This window comes from Castor canadensis, chromosome 11, assembly GCF_047511655.1.
Source record: "Castor canadensis chromosome 11, mCasCan1.hap1v2, whole genome shotgun sequence".
NCBI lineage: Eukaryota > Metazoa > Chordata > Mammalia > Rodentia > Castoridae > Castor > Castor canadensis.
Genome location: NC_133396.1, coordinates 30,859,677 through 30,881,908, shown reverse-complemented (window position 1 = coordinate 30,881,908; position 22,232 = coordinate 30,859,677). Strand labels below are relative to the sequence as shown.

Here is a 22,232-nt window from a genome sequence, read left to right as displayed (position 1 = left end):
TGAGAGCTGAAAGTTTCTAGTATGTTCTCCTGTCTTCTGACCCAGCCAGGTTAGTAACTCTAGCTGAGTTTTTAGAGCACTGATTAAGAAATGAAGTAAATGTGATTTTAGTTTTCATTCCCTACTCCAAAGAACACATGCTCTTAATGAAAATGGGTCACAATAACTCTTTCACCAACTTCCTGTGATAATACAATGCAGGGATTTAACATTACCTCCAAATGATACTGTTCCCTTTGAGTCTGCTTGTACTTGCTGTCTCAGGGCTTGGTGTTGTTCCTTTGTAGGCTGGATACCAAGATAATTTAAAGCCTGGGAGGAAAAGAACTTACGTGAAGCAATTTTTCAAATCTCCAAAGAATAAAACTTTTCATTATAACTTTAATTTATAGTGGGGTAAAAAAAAAAAAAGTCAACATCAGGAACAGTGACCAGAATTAGATGCCCAAGGAATGTCTGCTATTTATAGATTAATTGCCTATAAAAGATTACCTTCCTAATTCTGCCACCACTTTAATTTTTTTTTCTAAGACTAGTACTTTGGCTAATGGCAAATACCTAAGAATAGTTCTAGATCCAGAAGTCAAACCAAATCTTAGTTTATATGATTTGGCAGAAGAAAAATAACAAGAGAATTCTATTAAAGTCAGATTTACAATAACACACAAAAACATGCATAGTATTTGAGAGCAAAACTGAAGTTGACAGGAACTTGGTTAAAATACTCTAATTTTTGGCTTACTTAGGGGTAGGTTTGCATAAACACCGAAAAATAGCAACTTTTCTGTGGCACTCACTTCTCTCTTTTGTGGGTAAAGCTTCTTTCAGAAGCCATTCATGAGTAAAAATGCAGAGACTGCTAGTTTTACTCCACTGTCCTTTCTCTTCTTGTTCTTTAGTAAAAGAACCAACCACAGTTTTTTAGCTAGAATCATGGCCATCCAACCCGCAAAAGGGACATTCCTAGTCCTTTTTGCAGGTTGATAAGGCCAGGGGACAATGTACTAATGAATGAGCCATAAGAGGAAGTGCTGGAGAGCATTTCCAGGAGCTCTCCTTTCAAAAGCAGGGATTAAGTACTTCTTGTCCCTTTCCTTCTCTCCTTTGCCTTAATAAGGGGGAGTAGGAGTAGAAAAAGAAGAGTAGAGGGAGAGAGAAGAAAGAAAATACTGCTGGAATTTGAGCAGTCACCTTGTTTCATGAGGTACCTTAATGAAGATGGTGGAACAGAGACTTCTTTCTGATCCAGAGACTGGAATGTGGGTCACTGACACTACAGAGCCTCCATGCCAGTCAGTCCTGGACTATCTTCTTTCAGGCTTCTTTATGTGTAAGAGGAATACATTTCTATGGAATGCACTGATATCTTGGGTTCTTCAGTTATATATTGCAAAAACTAATCTTGACTAATGCATGGGGACTGGCAAGAATATGTACAGAATATATATTACTTCAAACTAAAAGGTAGACATAGTTTGTTCTTGGTAACAATCCCTTACAAGTTTATTCTCCCTTTGGAATATGTTCAAGATTCATCATTTCATTTGCCAAATATTTATTTGGTACTTACTGTTTGTCAAGCATAAAACTATGTACAGGGTGTATACAAATGGCACATAGTCCCTACCCTCAAAGAGCTTATGGTTTCTAGGGTGAGAATAACATGTAAATAAATATAGTTAAGTACAATATGTAATGAAATGTGAGTACATGCTGGGTTCACTGTGACAAAAATCAACTGGTTAAAGTACTGTATTCAAGTTGACTGCACACAGTAGAAGACAGGAGAAGGGAGAATATCGCAAAGATTCTCTCGAAAGTGTCTTAAGAACTGTCTAGCATCATTTGTCTGCTGTGTTGAAAGACTTTTAGCTTTTGTGTGTTGTTCTTTCCTTTCAGTTATAAAAAAGTGACAAATGTTACAAAAAGAGAGATGAATACAAATATGCATGTACTTGCTATCATCAAATACCATATATACATATACATTCAAGAAATAAAACCAGAGGTTTAGTCAAAAACTTTCTCTATTGTTCCTTAGCAGTAACTGTTATCCTAAGGTTGGTATATCCTCCTGTCCATATTTTAATGTTATTTACTGTATAAGCTTGTATCACCTGAAATTATGCATATTTTAATTTTGTGCATTTAAATTTTTATATGAAGAGTATGATCTAAAAGAACTCTGAAAATTATTTTATTTTACCTCAAATTTATGATTTCACAATTGGCCAATATTACCTGCAAAAGTAATTTACTTATTTTTACTGTGTATGACATTTCATTGTTAGTATCCTATAATTTTTTATCTATTCCCTGATTGATGGGCTTTCACCATTACTCCAATCAGTTTTTTAAATTATAAAACATTATACATGTCTCCTTTTACAGATGTGTGAAAATTTTTCTATGTCTATCTCTACAAAACTGAGTCATAGAGGATACACATTGTCAACTTTATTAGATATTGCTGACTTGTTCTTAAACCAGTTATAGCAACTTATTCACACCAGCAGCATATAAAAAATCCTATTTTTCTATGTTCTTATTAGAATTTGCTGTTTTCACATTTCCATTTTTGTCAATATGTTGGATATGAAATATATCGTTAATTTGAATTCTACTAACTGTAAGATAAACATCTTTTACATGTTTATTAGCAATGTTTTTGACTCACAATTATTTAGAAATATGTTCTAACTTTTCACTCAGAATTTTAAGATGTCAGTGTATTGGTGATTACTAATTTGGAGGCAGTCTTCCAATATCGACAACCAACGCTGTTTCCAGACATTGCCAAATGTCCCCCGAGGAGAAAGACTGCATTGCCATCGTTCAGAACTACGGCTTCAGGGAGAACACTATGAACAACTTGGTGTGTCATTTCCAGATTTTCTTCTCTGAATATAGTGCCTATATATAAATTTATATAAATTATGTATTTTTTGCACAAATTACATTTCACTATATATAATGTTCCATGTTTAAAGCTTATCATTAAATAAAATTGTCACAGTTTTCTATTCTGTACATTTTAAACCTATTGCATGCTTTTTAAAATTGCAGTTGTACACTGTCTGAACTGAACTTTTTTTAAGCATTTGAGGGTCATTTAGATTATTTACATTTTTATCTCTGAAGACACAAGGACATAGATAAGCATCTAAACAAACAGGTCTTTCTAAGTTTTCCCTAGTTCATTACTACTAGGTGATATCTACTTTGTCCAGTCCTAGTTCTCCAAGACTGTCCATTCTTCATTCTAAACCTATGCATAAATTACAGATTTTCCTGGTTCTTGGGGTCTTCATTTCCAAAGGCTACTGTGTAATGTAAAACTTACATTAAGTAAGTTTGTATGCTTTTCTCTTGTTACTCTGTCTCTTGTACTCAAAAACCAGGTGGTAATAGTGGTAGGTAATATGGGCAAAGAAGCATATGATCTCATTGAGAAAAGGAGATGCAGAAAAGACTGTATGGGGGTTCAAAGTGATGGTCAGTGCTATAAACATGTAAAATAAGGCAAAATTTGCTCCATCTATCAAAGTTAGCAAAGCCTAGATAAAAGAGATGGAACTGAGTCAGCATTTGAACAACAGATTTAGACTGGTAATGAGAAAGATTCGATTACAGGAACAAGTAAAGGTGGGGACACAAGAATCAGTGCAATGTCTATTTATCCTAGGTATGCAATTTCATTTTCATCCAAAAATGAGAAAAAAAATAGCATCTACAAAAACTCACAGGAAGGTGGGGGTTGTGGACTCTTTTATACTAAAACAACAATAGCAACAAAAAACAGGAGTAGCACATTTTTCTTTTCAGCTCCCTGATAACCCGAGAAGATGTTTTAACATAACTTTATACCTTTAATTTTTATTCTTAAATCATCAAAATAAGTTTGTTTTATATGCAGAGGCTCTCAATGCTTTATTCTCCCCTGGACTAATCATTTTTTTGAGGAGATAAATTGGTTTAATCTGATGTAAGCAGTATATAGTGTATGTAGGTAATGAAACATTCATTACATGGTGGCCGATTAATAAATATAATTTTTAGGCTTTTATGTATTAGTTGAAAGTAAAATTTGAAAAACAAATTTAAAAGCCCATTAAAACAAATAAAAGTTATGAGTTAAGATTTCTAGAATTAGACATAAAATTTACTAATTAACATAACTAATTATTAATTAACAACATGCAAAAGTTCAGGGGAACCTCTGATACACTAAAAATAAACATAGCAATTTTTTTCATCCTAAGAATTACTTAATTTTCAATTACAACAACTTATAATGTGTTCTTCTGTGAAAATACAAGTGTATATTCATCCTTATAGGTTTTTAAAATTAATATTAATTAATTCAAATAATATTAAGTCCCCAGGACTATTTTTTAGTGCCTTAGTACACTGCTATGGTCTTTTGTAAAATCAGTGGGCATCTGATTATTTTGTTCTTTAGGATTTATTAACCCTTTACTTTTTAAAAACATGAGCAATGGACATTATTTCTTTGTACTTATTGCCATTACCTACTAAGCCTTCTATACTTTGTCATGACTTATTCCATGTTTTCATCAATTCTAGATTGTAAAACATCATACTGTTCTTTTTTTTTTTTTGAATTTATTTTTTCTTTTATTCATATGTGCATACAATGTTTGGGTCATTTCTCTCCCCTTCCCCCTGCCCCCTCTCTTACCTACCCCACCCCCTCTCCCCTCGCTATCAGGCAGAAACTATTTTGCCCTTATCTCTAATTTTGTTGAAGAGAGAGTATAAGCAATAATAGGAAGGACCAAGGGTTTTTGCTAGTTGAGATAAGGATAGCTATACAGGGAGTTGACTTGTATTGCTTTCCTGTACATGTGTGTTATCTTCTAAATTAATTCTTCTCAAACTAACCTTTTCTCTAGTTCCTGGTCCCCTTCTATTGGTCTCTGTCACTTTAAGGTATCTGCAATAGTTTCTCTGCATTGAGGGCAACAAATGCTATCTAGTTTTTTGGTTGTCCATCATACTGTTCTTATTGCCAAAGAGAAAGAAACATTAATGTGCATGCCAACTTAATTACAAAAGGTGTTATTTCCATTTCGCACTAGTGAACTATCATGAAGTGACAAATTTCATTATTAATTAAATAATTTAAACCTAAACCATCATTCTTTTTTTTCTCAAAGTGATATCTTTATTGAATTGATAAATACCTAGATAAACTCAAAACTTATTAGCTGTATGCCAAAAATTTATGCATTTTTATCATATACGAAACATAACAAAGTGTATTAAACAAACTTCCTAGTTATGCATAATAGGAAATCATCTGAAAAATGCTTCTACCAATCAGCATAATGTAGCCTAATACATAAAATTAAATATACAATGTTAGGTTATATGAGGTGAAATGAATTCTTTACCATGGGACAATCCTTTCAGTAATATAAGAATGCCAAATCATCCTTTTAATTACAAATAAGTAACTTCAAGAAACTAATGCCTCCAGAACTTTAACCTCTCCAAGAATGAAAGTACTCTCCTGCTGTTGTCTTATAAATAAAAGTGAAAGTTTAAGGGATTTACCATTTCCAGTTTCTCTGCCTTAAAGCGAACAGAGGGATTTAGGGAAATCTTCTTTCCTTGTGGTCCATAATTATCGGTCCAGGCAGGAGTGGTAGCTAGAAGACAACAGGATGGATACACATTAACTAAAAACATAATTGGAACAGAACTTTTCATTTTGAAGGATATGTTCTGGGCTCCTGATGTTTAAAAATAATTCTGGTTAATCAGTTGGCAGGTTTCGTTTTTGTTTTCCTGAATTTTTTTTTGTAAGTCTAAAATGTATCCTATAAATCAGCTTAAATTGAGCCCTAAAAGATACAATATAAAAAGAGTTGCCGATTATTCATCTTGAAGTCCCATGGGAATATTAAACTAAAAGACAAACATATATCCAACCAGTACCATCTTTCCAATGCCTTCATATTAGAGATTCCAAAAGATAACGGTATTTTTTTTTGACTGAAAAAGTCGTTTTGTTACATGAACTCTGGAAACACTTTAGAAAACCTCATAAATGCAAATCATTGCAAGTTTGCACAGAAAGTATGATGAAGACAGAGAACTTTTTGAGCTAAAAATCCTATGCTTTATTTCACAGAAGGGTGTTATTGTAGCATAAGGGGACTTCTAAGAGTTGAGGGTAATACACTTCTCTCTCATTTCCCTACACCTTTACAACATGCTCTGATTATGTAGCTATGCCTTTGTCCTAGCTGTGGGAATCAGAAATCAGGTGGCAGAAGAAGACAGACCTTGAAAAACTGTGTGTTTTAATATGCCAAAATTTGAAAAATTTCTGTGATTTATGTCAAGCGTTACTATCTAAATTGTCACTATTCTAAATACGCTTTTAAATGGTATTTTACTAGTTCTACATAGAAACAAGAGGAAGAGAAAAAACTTTTTAAAATGTCACATCTTTATGCAGTGTTTTAATTTTTTTTTAATTTCTCAGAGCATCTGTCTCTAAGTACAAAATGATTTGCATTCTCTTTAAGAACATAAGTGCATATGAAAATAAATAGTCTTCCTTTAAACCTTTAACACATCCTCAACATTCTATGCAAAATCTTTAATATAGCTTATAGGTGTCAAGATTTTAAAAAATATGGTTACTGACTTTTAGCTCCAAATGGAATTAAACCTTGAGAAAGATTGATTTTAGTGAAAGAGAACTTTTACAATTCTGATCAAAGAAGAAAGTCTCCTCTGTTATCATGACATGTAATTGTAGACCAGGAAATAAAAAATACTAAATATGTATTTTTTTTATCTTCAGAGAAATTCTACAGCAAACCTAACTGTGGCATAAAAGACCATGACCGAAATGCTATGGAAGACCAAACAACAGGTAAACCCACTTTATTTTTCATCTTCTACATAACTTTCCATTTGTGAGACCTGCCTTCCAGCTTGGTGCTCAGCCTGCAATTAAGGCACACTAACACTAGGTGGACCCAAGTTGACCTGGTATGACCTCACACCAAGAAGAACTGGGCTTAGATTACTCTATTCAAGTGCAAATGTATGGAAGGATTGCAGAGGAGATAAGAACAAGGGGGAGAAAGGAGAAAGATAAAGATACTCACAACACCCACATATGCTGAGGCATGTATTCTTACTTAAATTTTCCTACATCTAAGCATAAAATTTGCTAGGCCTAACAGTGGAAATAACAAAAGAATAGTTCTTATTTGTCCTTATTTCTAGACTGGCAGTGGACCAGTTACTGTTTTACACATATATATAGATTTCTTAATCTTCACAATAACCACAATGACACTGGTGTTAGTATTTTCATCTCAAAGATCAGGCCAAAAAAGATAAAGAAATGGGCCTAGGGTCAACACAAGTACACTACAACGTTAGGATTCTAATTTCTTATGATTCCACAAATCAGTGTTCTTCTGTGCCAACATTTTTTATTATCAGTTTTTCATCTATGAAGTATGAAGAATAACATACTTTATATGAACTAGACAGACAAAAACAATCAATAAAACCATATACAACTATTAAAAACTATAAATTATTGTTAATATTAACACAGAGGCACTGTTATTTATTAACACACTCCCTCCCTCAATTAACAATGTGCAGTCATGGCTTAAAAAATCCTGTTTTCTTTTAGCCTACCTTTCTCTAAATCTTTACTTTTGAGTTAAAACCTTAAGAGGGTCTGTGCATAAAACCAGCACACTTTGGCAATTCAAGTAGCCTAACTGGAAAACTCCTCATAGGCAGTTTTCCCATCTCTCTATCCCAACCTCAAGTTCTTTGCTTGCTCCTGAAGTGAGACTTTTTAAAGTACAGCTTATCATTCTCTTCAGTCTTTGCTCTTATTCCTCTGTTTAGGAGCAGAGGGAATTTTATAAGAGCAGGATCAATACCATTTGATGAATGGCATGAACCCTTGATAGTTTTCCCCATCAGTACTGTGCTTCAGTTTCAAAAGACTGGTGTAGAGAAATTGAGTCTTATGCTATTAGGGAATGATGGTACTTCTTATTCTCTGTCCAGAAATATGGTGTCTACTATATTTATGTGGAATTTAGAAAATAGGACTGAGTTAATGCTATTTCTACCCTAGGAAATGTTCCATTTTATTTACATTTTAATATTTACTTCATATACAACTTATTCAAATATAACTTTGGTTAATTATTTTTCTATTACAAAATCTAAGTATCATTGTTTATAATCACTGGTGCAAAATCCCTTACTTTATTCATGATTCTAAGCTCTCTTTGCATTAAAGACCTGCCTCTTAGGGTCATCTGACCTCCAGCTCATCCTGGTTCTGTGCTTTTGTTCATGGTGCTTCCTTAGATGGAGATGATCTCCTGCTTCACAACACTTCCTTCAACTTTTAGAGATTAGGCGTTTTCCAAGAAATGCTTCTTAATTGATTTTTTTGTTTTGTTTATTTGTCTTTTGGCAGCACTGGGGCTAGAACTTAGGTCCTTCTACTGGTAGACAAATACTCTATCACTTGAGCCACACTCCAGGCCTTTTTTTCTTTATTTCATTTTTGGATAGGGTCTCAGGTTTTCACCCGGAGCCAGTTTTGGACCTCACTCCTACTTATACTTCCATAGCTGGGATTACACACATGCACCACCATACCTGGCTGCATATCATGAATAAGTCCCTCAGTATGTACTAGTTTGGGGGCTGAAAGGAGGGCATGAAATAGAACCAAGTGTTGGAAGCTTTCATTTCTGCTCTAAAAACATACATTGGGATATTATCTGAGGTATGCACTAGTATAAATTTCTGTAACATGAACAAATTTTGCTGGGCCAAGTTGCCTTGTACCAGTTACAATACTAAGTGCACATTATGCATGACCTTTATTCCTTATATCAAACCCTGAGGCAACTATTTCAAGGTCAGAGTTATGAGCAAGGAGCAAGGATTTGAATTGTAAGTTTGTATTCAGAACCTAGTAGTGACCACTGTGCCCTCCCTACACCATACTCAGACCACTATTTCTTTCTTCCACTTTGTTCATGATTTTACATTATTTATGCAAAGGTGTTCCAAAATCCATACACATGTACATACACATAACAAACGAATACATTCCTGTATATTTGAATGCTTTCTGATTTGAATAATGAAGAAGTTTAACCATGGTTTATTTCATGGTGTGCTATTAACTGTCTCACAGAAAGATCTTCATAATCCTACTGCACTTTGTTTTCTGTACATAGAACAAAAATACTTAAGGAATAAACAGTTAAAAGGGACACTGAGTGGCTCAATTTCTTTAAGGACTGAAAACATTCTGTATAAATGTGTCATAATTAAATGTCTTATGATCAAGGAATAAAGGACATTCATTGACTTTTGTCGTCTGGCAACTCTGACCCCACATCTACTCAGACTGTTCACTTCATTTGTCTTTTTCTTTCCAGGTGGTGTTTCTAGTTTAAAATAAAAAGAGAATATCAAGACTCTGGACAAGAATTACATAAAGAGTATACAGCTAACAAAGTTTCTAAGAGTCAAAGAAAAAAATCTCACTAAATTAAAAGGCATATAATTTTGGATAAGAATTGCTACTATCCCATTGGAACATACTGTCCAAAATCAGAGGAAACCAGCATGGAATATAGAACAAATTCCTATAAAGTCTGGTGGTAGCTTTCTGGGTGTGTGTGTGTGTATGCTGTGTGTGCATGTGTGCTGTGTATGTGTGTGTGGGTGCTGGGGATTGAACCCAAGGGCCTTATGCATGCTAAGTATGCACTGGACCACTGAGCTAGACCTCTGGCCCATGTCTGGTAGCTATTTAATTTAAACTATATTTCTTCATTCTCACTTAGATAATGATATTAAAAGTTAAGTATAGGGTAGCAATTTGCATTACAATTTAGCAATATGTAATTAGCTTTTTGTTTATGTTAAGTATAGGTTTTTTATTGTTCAGTTTACCTTTGGAGATGATTTCAGGGGATGGACTTTTTTTTCTTCATAGTTGACCCAATAAGCACTTTATAGCTTGATAAAAATCTTTTCATATGGGTAACTTAGAAAATTATTGCTTAATTGTTTTTAAAAAGTTAGTAAATCATTTCAAGGTAATTAACAAACAGTAATATTAAATTCACAACTGATCTTTCTAATTTATGGCTACATGTTTTCTTCACACGCAAAAAAAGAGACATTTCTTAAGTTATGCTTCTTTTTATGTGTTTTTGAAAGGTGCATTTAATATGCCTCATCAGTATTTCATAAAAGGACAAGACAACCTAATCTTGACTTATAGAAGAGTTTTCATAATTTAGTTCCAACAATTTATTAACTATTGTAGTTTCATAGACATTTGTGATAATGTCCTTCTCAAAATTTCAACCTTTTGTTCAGAAAATTTCCAATTAATGTCATAAACTAACAGGGACCAATGGACAATACATTCATTTTGCCCTTTTATTCATTGAAAGAAAAAAAGGCATAATGTGCCCTTCTTTAAAGTCTATTAAGTCACATTATGTACTCTTCATTGAGAGAGGGTAATTGAAAAAAAATAACAGGAAGAGGAATTAAATGTGTATTTACCCAAATTAGACATATCTGTAGGGCTACTATCCAAAGAAGTAATTGGTGTATATTCTGTTTTCTTGTATCCAGGTTTTATCTGTGAAAGAAAATGAAGAACAAGCAATGTCATTTTCTAAAGTAGGTCAAAGACCAGACTAGATGCTCATGTTAACATAAAAAGAATGCTTAAAGAAATTAAAGCAATATTGTAAAAAAATATGAAGTCTTTAAATTTGGTATATTCATCTTCAAACAAAGTGCTTCAGAATTAAAGGGAACAAATGTGTTCAGCTCTACCATGTCCAAGGATAAGGTCATGTACCTTGTCTTTTAAAAGACAGAGTATAAGGGGCTGACAAAATCTTAGTCTTATTTGGGTGCTGGTGGCTCAGGCCTATAATCCTAGCTACTCAGAAGCTGAGATCTGAAGGATGGTGGTTTGAAGCCAGCCTCAGCAAAGAAGCAAGACCTTATCTCAACAATATTTTACACAAAAAAGGGCTGGAGGACTGGCTCAAGCAGTAGAGTACCTTGACTAGCAAGCTTGAGGCCCTGAGTTCAAACCACACCCTAAAAAATTTACATTCTGTCTCTGATCAGCACATAGCTGAGTCTGAAATTATTCTTAAGGAATTTGTCCCATTGACTAAAAGCCTTTCCTATTTTGTTTTATAGCTAGCACAGATTTAAAAAATATATGCTCTATTTTATAACTTGATTTATTAGGACAATACAGCAGTTAGAATTGACATTAATTTTGATATTAGAAATTCCTCATTTTATACAGCTGTAAATGGGGTGAACAGTTTTCTAGCTCATGAGAGAGCACAAGCTACAGAGACTGGATAATTAGGATTAGCCTCATAGTGCAGGAAAGAAGCAAAGGAACAAGAAGAAGTAGGAAACAAATGTGAACTAATGAACCATACTAGAGACTGCCTGAAACCAAATATGACATCCTAACATAGTTAGGAGTGACAGCTAGGCGAATCTTCATTATACCATGCTGCCACGCAGATATTGTCTGATTTGGCTTCTAGACAAAGGACATTGATTTGAAAAATTATGTTTATGGAAAAACATAAAAATCTAAAACAGAAAAATCTTTTAAGGAAATACTAATTTTATAATAGTACTAATACTAATTTGAAAATAGACAGTACTAATGAAATTATACTTCAAATAACCAAGATAAAAACACATAGAGGATTTATGGATTGAACATATAAATGGAGAAATTGAAGATTACCTGACTCATTTTAAAAGACGGCAAAATGGTATCTTGTGTCTTGGGAGTGGATGAGGTCTTTGGAACTAGTATTTTAGGGGGAGGAGAAAGATGAAATGTTGAAGCCTGAGTTCCACATTCTCCTGAAGCTTGTAACAGGGAGGGACACAAGAGACTTCCAGGACCACCATCAGATTTTTGTCTTATGAATGCTATTTCCCAAGCAGATTCTGACCTAGCATTAAAGAGAAATCACTTTATGAATGTGTAATAAATATAGTACAAGTGAATTCTAAGATGTTTCAAATATTATTTTAAATATATATATAATTAAGGGTCTAAAGTACTTAAGACATCTTAAAATACTATGCTTAAAGAGACATGTTAAATGATTCATTCTATCTTATGGATAGCATTGTTACCTCAACTTGGCTCTGGCAATTATGTTTTTTGCTTCTTCAAATGATACACCAATCATGGATTCCTTATTTACTGAGACAAGTTGATCTCCTGGCTTCAAACGTCCATCCTAAAACAAAACAAAACAATGAGATTTACAATGAAGCTAATAAAGTGTTTAAGAAAAAAGACTAATTAGTCCAATTAAAGCAATAAAAAGTTACTGTGAGGAATGTTCTAGAGAAAGAACAACAAAAAAAAAGACTTTAGAGAATCTCAATAGCAAAATGTCTTGATTAAAGCCTACCTTGGTAATACACACAAGTAAACTGCATGGCTCCTGTATTCCATGAATAAATGTGCACACTAGGCAATCCATCTACATTAGCAGAGAAGCCTGTACACCAAGTAAGGAGACCTGTTTTAAAAGCTTAGCTCTATGAAACCAATAAATCTCTGCTGTGATAAGGTAAGCCAAATTCTGGTGGATATTTCAGAATAAAGATCATGTTCCTCTAAGATTCTGAGCGTTCTTGCATCTTTCCTCTCACCAAAGTGTTCAATGAGGAATACATATGTGGATTAGAACTTTAAGAATGTAGTGAAGGATATTTATTATGTAGATCCTATGCATAGTCATCTCATGATCACATGTCTTCTTGAGGCTAGGCCTAGCTGACTGTGCATGCAGCATTAGCCATATCCTGGTAATAAGGACCAATGTTAATTGGCTGTCTGGCACTGCCCTTGTTAAGTCCTGGCTCTGCTCATAACCAGTCTAAGTAAATAAGACAGAGCACATCAATCACAGGATTTAATATGATTGTTAGGCATATAACTCAGGCACTTGTTCTTTTTCTCTTAATTCAAACTGAAGAGAAAAATAAACTGTCCTCTTTTTCCATTCCTAAGATAATATTCTCCTTACTATTATTACAAAGGCAGCAAGGATTGTTTCCAGAACTATAGTAAAAGCTTACATGGTATTATGGTTTGGATTCTGAGTGTACCCTAAAGGTTGGTGTGCTAGGGGCTTGGCTCCCAGCTTGGTACTATTGGGAGGTGGTAGAAACTTTAAGAGACAAGGCCTGGACTTGGGGTCATCTGAGGTACACTATTAAAGGGGTCATGGTTCTTCCCTCTCTTTTGCTTCCTGGACATGAGGTGAGCAGTTACGCTCTGCTACATGCTATGCCCATGACGTGCCACCTGAGGCCCAAAGTAACAGGCCAATCAATTGTGTAATGAAATCTCTAAACTGTGAATCCAAAGAAACACTTTCTCTTTAGAAGTTTATTTGTTATAGTGATAGAAAGCTGTCTAACACATACAGTTAAAAAGGTAGAATTTTTATCCTCATGGTATTAAAATAACTCCTACAACTTCAAGGAAACATCTGACTTTAAAGTCTTTTTTTTTCCTTGGCAGTACTGAGGTTTGAACTCAGGACCTCACACTTGCTAGGCAGGCACTTTACCAGTTGAGTCACTCTCCCAACCTTTTTTTATGTTGGGTATTTTCAAGATAGGGTATCTTAAACTCCTTGCCCAGGGCTGGCTTTGAACTATGATCCTCCTGATCTCTGCTTCCTGAGTAGCTAGGATTACAAGCATAAGCAACTGGTGCCTGGTTTAAAGTCCTTTTTAAATACATCCCTGAATAATCAACCTTTGGTTTGAACTGAATTATAAAATTGGTGATTTATGGCTACTTTACTTCCAAAAAACAATAAATAACAGTATTTATTTTTCTTAAAGTAGCCTTGTCTCTTCCATTGCCTGTTTTCTGCCACTGAGTAGCCATCAAAGGTTCTCATTTTCAGTTTGAGGAGTAACATAATTGAATTTGCATAATGTGAAAATGATGCACAACAGATTAGAGTGTGAGTTACCTTACCTCATTTAACAACTACAGTGTGCTTTACATGTTATTTGATTCTTACAATAATATCCTGTGTTATAGATATTTAACCCCACTTTTCAACTAAGAAAATGGATGGAGCTTCATAGAGGTTAAACAACTTGAGCTTACATTAAAAACGGTAGTTAAAAGAAGGATACATGGCCGAGTATGCATATCTCATAATTTGAGCTACATGAAAGGCAGAGATGGGAGGATCATAGTTCAAGGCCAGACTCCATCTCAATAATAAGCTGGGCACAGTGGGTCACGTCTGTAACCCCAGCTATTTGACAGGCATAAGTAGGAGTACTGCTATCTAAGGTCCAGCTGTGAACAAAAAGTACAACACCCTACCTAAAAAGTAAAGTAAAGCAAAAAGGGCTAGGTGTATGGCTTAACGGATAGAGTACTCGCCTAGCAAACACAAGGCCCTTAGTTCAAATCCAAGTGCTACCAAAAAGGGAAAAAAAAAAATGGCTACATTTAGTCTATAGATTGTCAAAGTATGGGAAAGGAATCCAAAGGTTTACAAAAGTAGCATTCCTTTAAGGAACAGTGACTTAGTTAAATCAGAATCAGGCTAAGAGGCTGTATAGATGGTTTCTGATAATATGGTAACATGTATTTATAAACCATGTAATGAAATCATAATTGGAACAATACTTGTAGTTTTTAACAGAAGTATGGAAGAGGTCAAGCATCTGTTATTATTTCAATGTCCCCATGAATGTCAACGTGAAAGTGTTCAGACACTGAAGTTCAGCTTGTGAAAAAGTCACTGCTGAGTGTCAGAATCTGGACTGTGGAGAGGCCTTGGTATACTCCTGAAGTTACAGCTTCACATACACATTAGTCCAGCAGGGGCAGAATTCAGAAATAGCTGTGTTTTCATTTACAGGTTCTGCCTTTGAAACAGGTTCAGAAATTCACAAGATTGGCTAAGTAAGATTCTAGGAGGGAAAGAAGAAAAAAAAAAAGTCTGCTGCAAATAACTTTTTAGAAAATGAAAATTAAGCAGGGTGTGGTGGTACATAGTCATAATCTCAGCCCTTGGGAGGCTGAGGCAGGAGGATGGGGAGTTCGAAGCTGGTCTGGGCTAAAAGGAAAGTAAAACCCAGCATAACAAACTAGCTGCAACCTACTTTTTGTAGCTTTATCATACACCTCCCATCCCAGCACAAAAATTATTCATTTTGTTCTCAGAGAATGTTCCTCAGACCAGCCAGTTTTTCAAAAATTAATGTTTTTATACAGATCGATTCCTACCTCGAGAGCCACCATCTACCCTCCTACTTCTCTGCGTGAACTCTCCAAGTTCAAACACCATCTTTGCTGTGAGCTTTCCCCAGTTCCCCAGATTCACCTAACTGCTCCTGTGTACTTGCTCAAAAAGCATGTTTCCTTATGGCATGACTGCATGCATTAAACTCCATCCTTGTTTATATCTGCCCCCCCTGAATTAAAGCATATTAACTCAGCAATTCCACACCAGTCACACTGATTCTATCCATTGGGCAGAACCATGTCTTTCTTGTAGTTGTTTCCCTCGTACAGTGTGCCAGGTATCTAAAAAGTCAATAATAAACTAATGAGATCCAGGAAATGGCCTGAGGATATTAAGGTGGTCATGATAAAATTAATAATGCAAAGTGACCATCTTGGCTGCTATGCCCTTGGCCTCCACCAATGTGACTACTTTCTTCCTGCCCTGCTATCCAGAGACTCAGCCCTGGTACTGATCCAAAGCTTTCATCTCATTTGCAGTGAAATGTTCATATTCTGAAAATAGCTGTCATCTGAAAGTTAAATATGCCCTTCTTCAATCCTGTGTGAATGATGACTAACCGCAAGCACCTATATCTGTGTGACCTCTGTCTTTATCTGCAGGTTGACAACAAAGTCCTGTGCTTAATAAATCTGAGATGCCACTATTACTTTATGTAGCAATGAGAAAAAAATGCTGCCAAGTACACTATGACATGGACTGTCATAGAGAGACCGTCCCACCTTCAGACTTATGAGAGGAGAGAAATCCACATATATGCACACACAATTATTATCACATACCTATATATGCATGGCATGCATTATATACATATATATATACAGCTTATGTATGGACATGTTTTAACATGTTGCTTTGAATAAACTAAGTGAAATATGCAATGTATTATTAGGTTTGAAGACAAGCTTTTGATTTGTGCCCGTGTTATTAACAACAAAAGAAAGAAAGAAACAAAATATTTGAAAACTTCCAAGTGTTATAGAGAACCTGACACATAGAGCTGGGGAGCAGATGTATGCCGACGTGGAGACCAGCCAGCTGGTGGCAGTGAAATGGTAAAGAAGCAAAGCACTAACCCACAGAAACATGACTGAATGATCATGGGACCATTCATTCATTAATATTAATTGAGCAGTTGGTATGTGTCATGCATCACACAAAGAATTCTGCTGTGAATAAAATCAGATAGAATCCTTGCCCTTAGTAAACATACTGACTAGTGGTTCAGTAGAGATGAAAGGCAATCACAGATATGGATGTATCATTACAAACTGAGATACACAATATGAAGGAAAGAAACAAGATCTAGAAGTACATACAGAAGAAATAAAACTTGGCCTTATTTCCAGTCACATTAGAAAAGAACAGGGAACATATCCCCTAGGAAATGGTCTTTGAACTGATATCTGGAAGTAACGGAATGGGAAGAGGGTACTGTTCTCAATCCAACAGAATCTGAGGTAAGGAAGAAATTGGCTCTTTTCAGGAACTGATAGAACCCCAGTCCGGAAGCAAAGAGGTGGAGAGATACAGAGGTACAGCACAGAAGCCACACTATAGGTTGCCCTGTAGGCAACCAAGTTTGCTGACAGGATTGACAAAGTAAACCATAGCTTATGGTAATAAGAGTGAAGACCAAAAAAGACTGATGGTTTGAGAGATATTTAGATAGAAAAAGAGAAAACAGTGTGTTCTAATAGGTGGGATGTGGTTATTATGGGAGAGGAAGTAGTAAAGAAGCTATTAGGTTCTGAGTTTATAATTACAATGGTTTTTTGTCAGTGGAAGAGGCCGTATTTGTAACAGTGGAAGAGGATCTATTTGGGAAGCAATGAGAAGATGAGAGTGTGAGGTGAATATCATAGATTGTGCCTCAGAAATGTTAAGTTTGAGATGTCTTTAAGACATCAAAGTATCTCATCAAGAAGTTGGATAGATGGGTATGAAGCTCAAAGGAGCAAAGTCTAAGATTGGTAACTAAGGACTCTAGATTAGTAGGGGACCAGCTGATAGAATGAAAAAGGCCTGGAAATTCTCATAATTCCTTAATTCAGTACATGGTATGTTTGTTCCCAAACAGCTCTTCAGAGGAAGAGAAACTTCTTTCCTATGCAAACTGGAAAACTGTGCTCATTATATCCCATTTGAACTCTGATTATGTTTTCAAAGGAACATGATATTTTGTTTTACTGAACAAGTATTATATTCTCATATTTGCCAGGAAAAAAACCAACAAAACATGTAAGGACGGGGGTTGGCTAACTATGAAAATTCTTTGAGTTCTAATAATTCTCTTATTTGTTTGGGAAGTTTGGGACTATAAATGGGACAATCTGGAGAATGCCCACATTGTTAATTTTAACAAATTATGACATTAAAATTATAGCAAGTTAAAGTACTCAGATGCATTTTAGAAAGCATTAACAATTGACCCACTCAGCATCTTAAGGGTGATCTTACAAGAGTATGTTACCTAGTCTGAGCATACCCACTATACTGAAATTTTATGCAGATTAGAAATTTAGTAACATGACTAAAATAGTTTTTAGAACATAAGAATATTATTAATAACTATTTTGACTAAGTTATTTTCTATTTTGCATTTGTAGAGAAAATATGCCCATAGTGCTATATCTTGAGGAAATATTCAAAAATAAATGTAAGTACTGGAAAATTACTTATGTTTCTACTATACCTTTCTCTAGTTGGGCTGCTATCATCTTTTGGACATGCTAGATAGAACATTAATACCTCGATGCTGCTCTCTAGTGGTAACCATAGAATATAGCCCATTAGAAAGCTTTGCTTTTAATGTTTTTTCAATGAAATTGTAAGAGCAGCAACAAGCAAAAGGGTATACCATGGGTATAATTCCAGAGTTATTCAGCACCATTTCTATGAATTCATTATTCTAACTTCAAATGTCTTCCATGAAAATAAAAGAGCACAAATTGTGCTTGTCTGAAAAGCAAATTCTTATCACTTGTTAGGCATCATGATCTATTATTGCACTATATCAAAGATGGCCTAAGAAACACTTTAGCTATACTAAAGGCCTCCCCATCCCTCACCCCCACTTCTTGAGCTTTAAATCTAAAGACACTAAATATCTCAAATCTTGGAGAAAAAAATTCATTTTTGTTTGTTTGAACTTATTTCAACTTAACATTTTTTTTTCATTTTTCTTTTATTATTCATATGTGCATACAAGGCTTGGTTCATTTCTCCCCCCTGCCCCCACCCCCTCCCTTACCACCTACTCCACCCCCTCCCTCTCCCCCCCCAATACCCAGCAGAAACTATTTTGCCCTTATTAACTTAACATTTAAATATGTTCTTATTTGGTTAGTAATTTAAATTGAATAGTCAAAAATGTGTATCATTATAACATCTTAAACTTACATATTTTGAACCTGGAAAGTATATTTGGAGAATGCCTTGTTATCTGAAAAGCATGAAACAACTGAAACCATTTGAACTATTTTGAAAGTTTTTGGTGAAACTGACTTTTTTTTTGTAATAAGGAAAAAAAAGTCCAGTTAAACTGACAAACTGCTTGCTAAGTATTTGCTGCGGGAAAAGAGGTAAGAGCAAGACCATTTATTTAACCAAAACAAACAAAAATAGTAAGAACAAATTTAATAACAAGGAGATCCTTTCTTGTTCTATGGCTTGACACTAGTAGAATATTTTATTAAATTATTTATATATCTCTCCAAAAAGAAATGGAGGCAATTTTTAAAACTGATATATAAAATCACATCCATAAAACAGAAATAGCAAATAAAATCTAAAAGAAATGACAATTCATATATAGCAATCAGTTTGCTGACTAAGTTGCTGGGGTTTTGCTTGAAATTTGGGTCTGAGCTTCCCAGCAACCAGAGGAAGAAAAAAAAAAATCAATATACCATTAGATTACTTATTTCCTACATTTTTGAAGGGAGTAAGACTTTCTAATTGCTAAAAAAAAAATAGCTTCTAGTCTTAATTCTATGTCTGTTTTCTCCTGAGGAATCTAAACGAGAAATGAATAGATTTTGTTGCTGTTTTGCTTATTTATTTTGCTTTAGTTTGCATTTAGGAGAGGCTAAATGAATGTTGTTCAGATTCAACTAATCCAACTTAGTTTAAATTCAGAGTGGAAGACAGATACCATGTTTTAAAGTATAAGTCTCAACAATACTTAGGATATGTTAGACAGCATGTAAGGAAAATATACATAACCTTTAGCTAGTGTCTGACATATCTAGTATTTTCATATATGAAGAATCTATTCATTTGGTATGGTAAAGCTCACTGAAGGTGAAGGTCTATTTATTTGGTCCCAATCCTTTTCACTGAGGACATTCAGTTTAGACTAAAAACTTACTGGTAAAGTAGGAAAACAAACTCACTGCTAGTGGATTTTTTATTTTTGACTGCAGGGAGGGTGCATTTTCACTTTGTTTTTACCTTATCACAGTCTCCTCCAGGAATGACATCCTGAACATACACCAAGGGCCCTTCATTTCTGTTAATGCCTCCTAGGATCTTCAGGCCCAGGCCAGTTTCCTTGGCAACAGTAATCATCTGAAAGGCAGGATTCCTAATAGAAAGTAAAGCAGTATTCACAGGTTAGGCTGGAGGTCTGCACCTACACTGTGTCTTTAAATTACTGGCTAAATCAATTCTTACATCTAGACAACCTGAAATACTTAAAGACCTATGAGCAACTTATAAAAAAAAAAGTATGGTGAATAGAAAAGCAATCAAATGGATTGTCTTTCCTGTGTTTTTAACTCTTACAAACAACCACACAATATAAAAAACAACCACAATATAAAAGAATTTATAGCAATAGCGCTTAGGTCTTTGGAGTAGAACAAAGAAAAATACTTAAAAAATATTACTTAAGAAAAACTAAAGATTTATGAAAAGTGACTTAAGAGATCTGTTATCTGCTGATTATTAGACTACATTGAAGGAATCCAACACTAAATATTTTAATGAATTAGGTAAGTATCTTTAAAGACGTGTTGTGGACATTTAAAGCAAAATAAATATCACCTCCATTTGAATCTAGCAAAAATTTTTACTTTTTTTAATTTAGGAAGAATATTTTCTTGGTGAAAAGTACTTGCTCCAGCTACAACTTCTGCCACACATAAGAGAAATGCCAATAGGAGAGAATGAACTATAAACAAAGTTCTACAAAAGGCATATTACCAAGGTGTGTTTTTGAACATTCTGGTCAAAGCAGAAAATTTTACTGGTCAAACAAAAGTTGAGTTAAAGTTTGAAATAAGGCTTAGAGCTTCCCATTTATGCATTATGTACTGAAAACTATGCTAAGAAATATGCATACACAATGACAGTGAATTTAATATTTATAAAACCCTTAAGATTCTTACTCTCAATTTTCTAAAAGACCCCAAATTCAGAGAAGTTGGTGGCCCAAGGTCACAAATTGAGAGTGAGTGAATGTGAACCCAGTTTGTCTCACTTCAGAGGCAAACCATGGTATGAGAGCTGATTTGTTGGTACATTAAGTCATTGTGGAATATAGAGGACTTCCAGCTATCTTCAAACATACCGAACACTGAGACTATTATGAGGAGTTACTTCATGTTGAGCTGGAGGTATGGCTCAAGCAGTAGAGCACCTGCCTAGCAATCATGTAGGTAGACCTGAGTTCAATAATGAGTATCGCCAAAAATATATAATATAAAAATGAATGAAAGAAATTTTAAAATACATAATCTCCTATTATTGAATATTTTGTTATGTATTTACCACATCATCTAGAGTTGCATTATATTGGATTCAGCTCTATAAGCCTATGTGGTTACTAGAATGGGAATTAGTTAGAAAAAAGGCAGAGAAGATTGGGTCCAAAATGTTCTGTTGACATGGTCTTCAGCACCCCACCCCACTCTGCAAGGGATATTATGTTGCAAAAGCATATTGTGAGGCCTAGAAATGAGAGAGGATCTAGGTAACTTTGGTCTGGGCTGGACTTAAATTGTGACCCTCATCTCCCCACCTCCCAAGAAGTGGCTACCAACTCCTCCCATTCCTGCTCCTGGACAATGTAATTTACTGCTCCATACATTAAAAATAAAGTCTGAATCTCTACTGCTTGAACTTGGACTGGACTGTTTGATTGTTTTGGCCCAATAGGACACTAGCAAATGTGAGGAAAATAAACACTTGAAAATACTTAATGCTTATTGCTGGGAACCATTCTGCCACCATGTGAAAAACCCCAAGCTAATCTCCCAAAGGATGAGAGAAGAGGTGTAAAGAGACTCCAGTTATCTAACCTTCCTGGCTGAGACCTCAGAACATGTGAAGAAAGTCACCGTCCATCTTCTGGTACAGACCCAAACTTCTTAGTCAACCCACAGAATCATGAGAAAGAATGAATGCTTGCTCTTTCAAGGCATTTTATGGTGATTAGTCAGCAAAACCTTATCTTATATAATTTTTCACTATAATGATAAAATATTTTAGATACTCGAAAATCCAAATCATACTTTTAAAAAAGGCAGTCTCTACAAGTAATTTTTAATAAAAATGAAGACTTTGTCCTATACATTGATTTACACTGTGCTGTGGTTTAGACATATCCTCCCCTAAAGGCCCATGTGTTTAAAAGGTTAGTGGCCAGCCTGTGGTGCTGAGAGGTGATGCAACTTTAAGAGGCAGAGCCTAGCTGGAGGAAGTTAGGTCATTGAGGGAATGCCCTTGAAGAGGACAATGGGGCTCTGCTCCCTTCCTATCCCTCTCTGCTTCTCAGGCACCATGAAGTGAACAGACCACCTCTGC

At 34.9% G+C, this 22,232-nt stretch overlaps 1 protein-coding gene across 10 annotated transcripts in view; it reads right to left on the bottom strand.

Moving 5' to 3' along the window:
- The window catches only part of Stxbp4 (syntaxin binding protein 4), a 201,915-nt gene that overhangs the window by 161,391 nt on the left and 18,292 nt on the right, over positions 1-22,232 (bottom strand). For all 10 annotated transcript variants that reach the window (XM_074046086.1, XM_074046092.1, XM_074046085.1 and 7 more), the window contains 6 exons: positions 19,878-20,010; positions 12,259-12,365; positions 11,858-12,071; positions 10,627-10,705; positions 5,581-5,675; positions 216-312 (listed from right to left, as the gene is read on the bottom strand). In XM_074046086.1, coding sequence (XP_073902187.1) covers positions 216-312; positions 5,581-5,675; positions 10,627-10,705; positions 11,858-12,071; positions 12,259-12,365; positions 19,878-20,010 — 725 coding nt within the window. The remainder of the gene's footprint in view (positions 1-215; positions 313-5,580; positions 5,676-10,626; positions 10,706-11,857; positions 12,072-12,258; positions 12,366-19,877; positions 20,011-22,232) is intronic.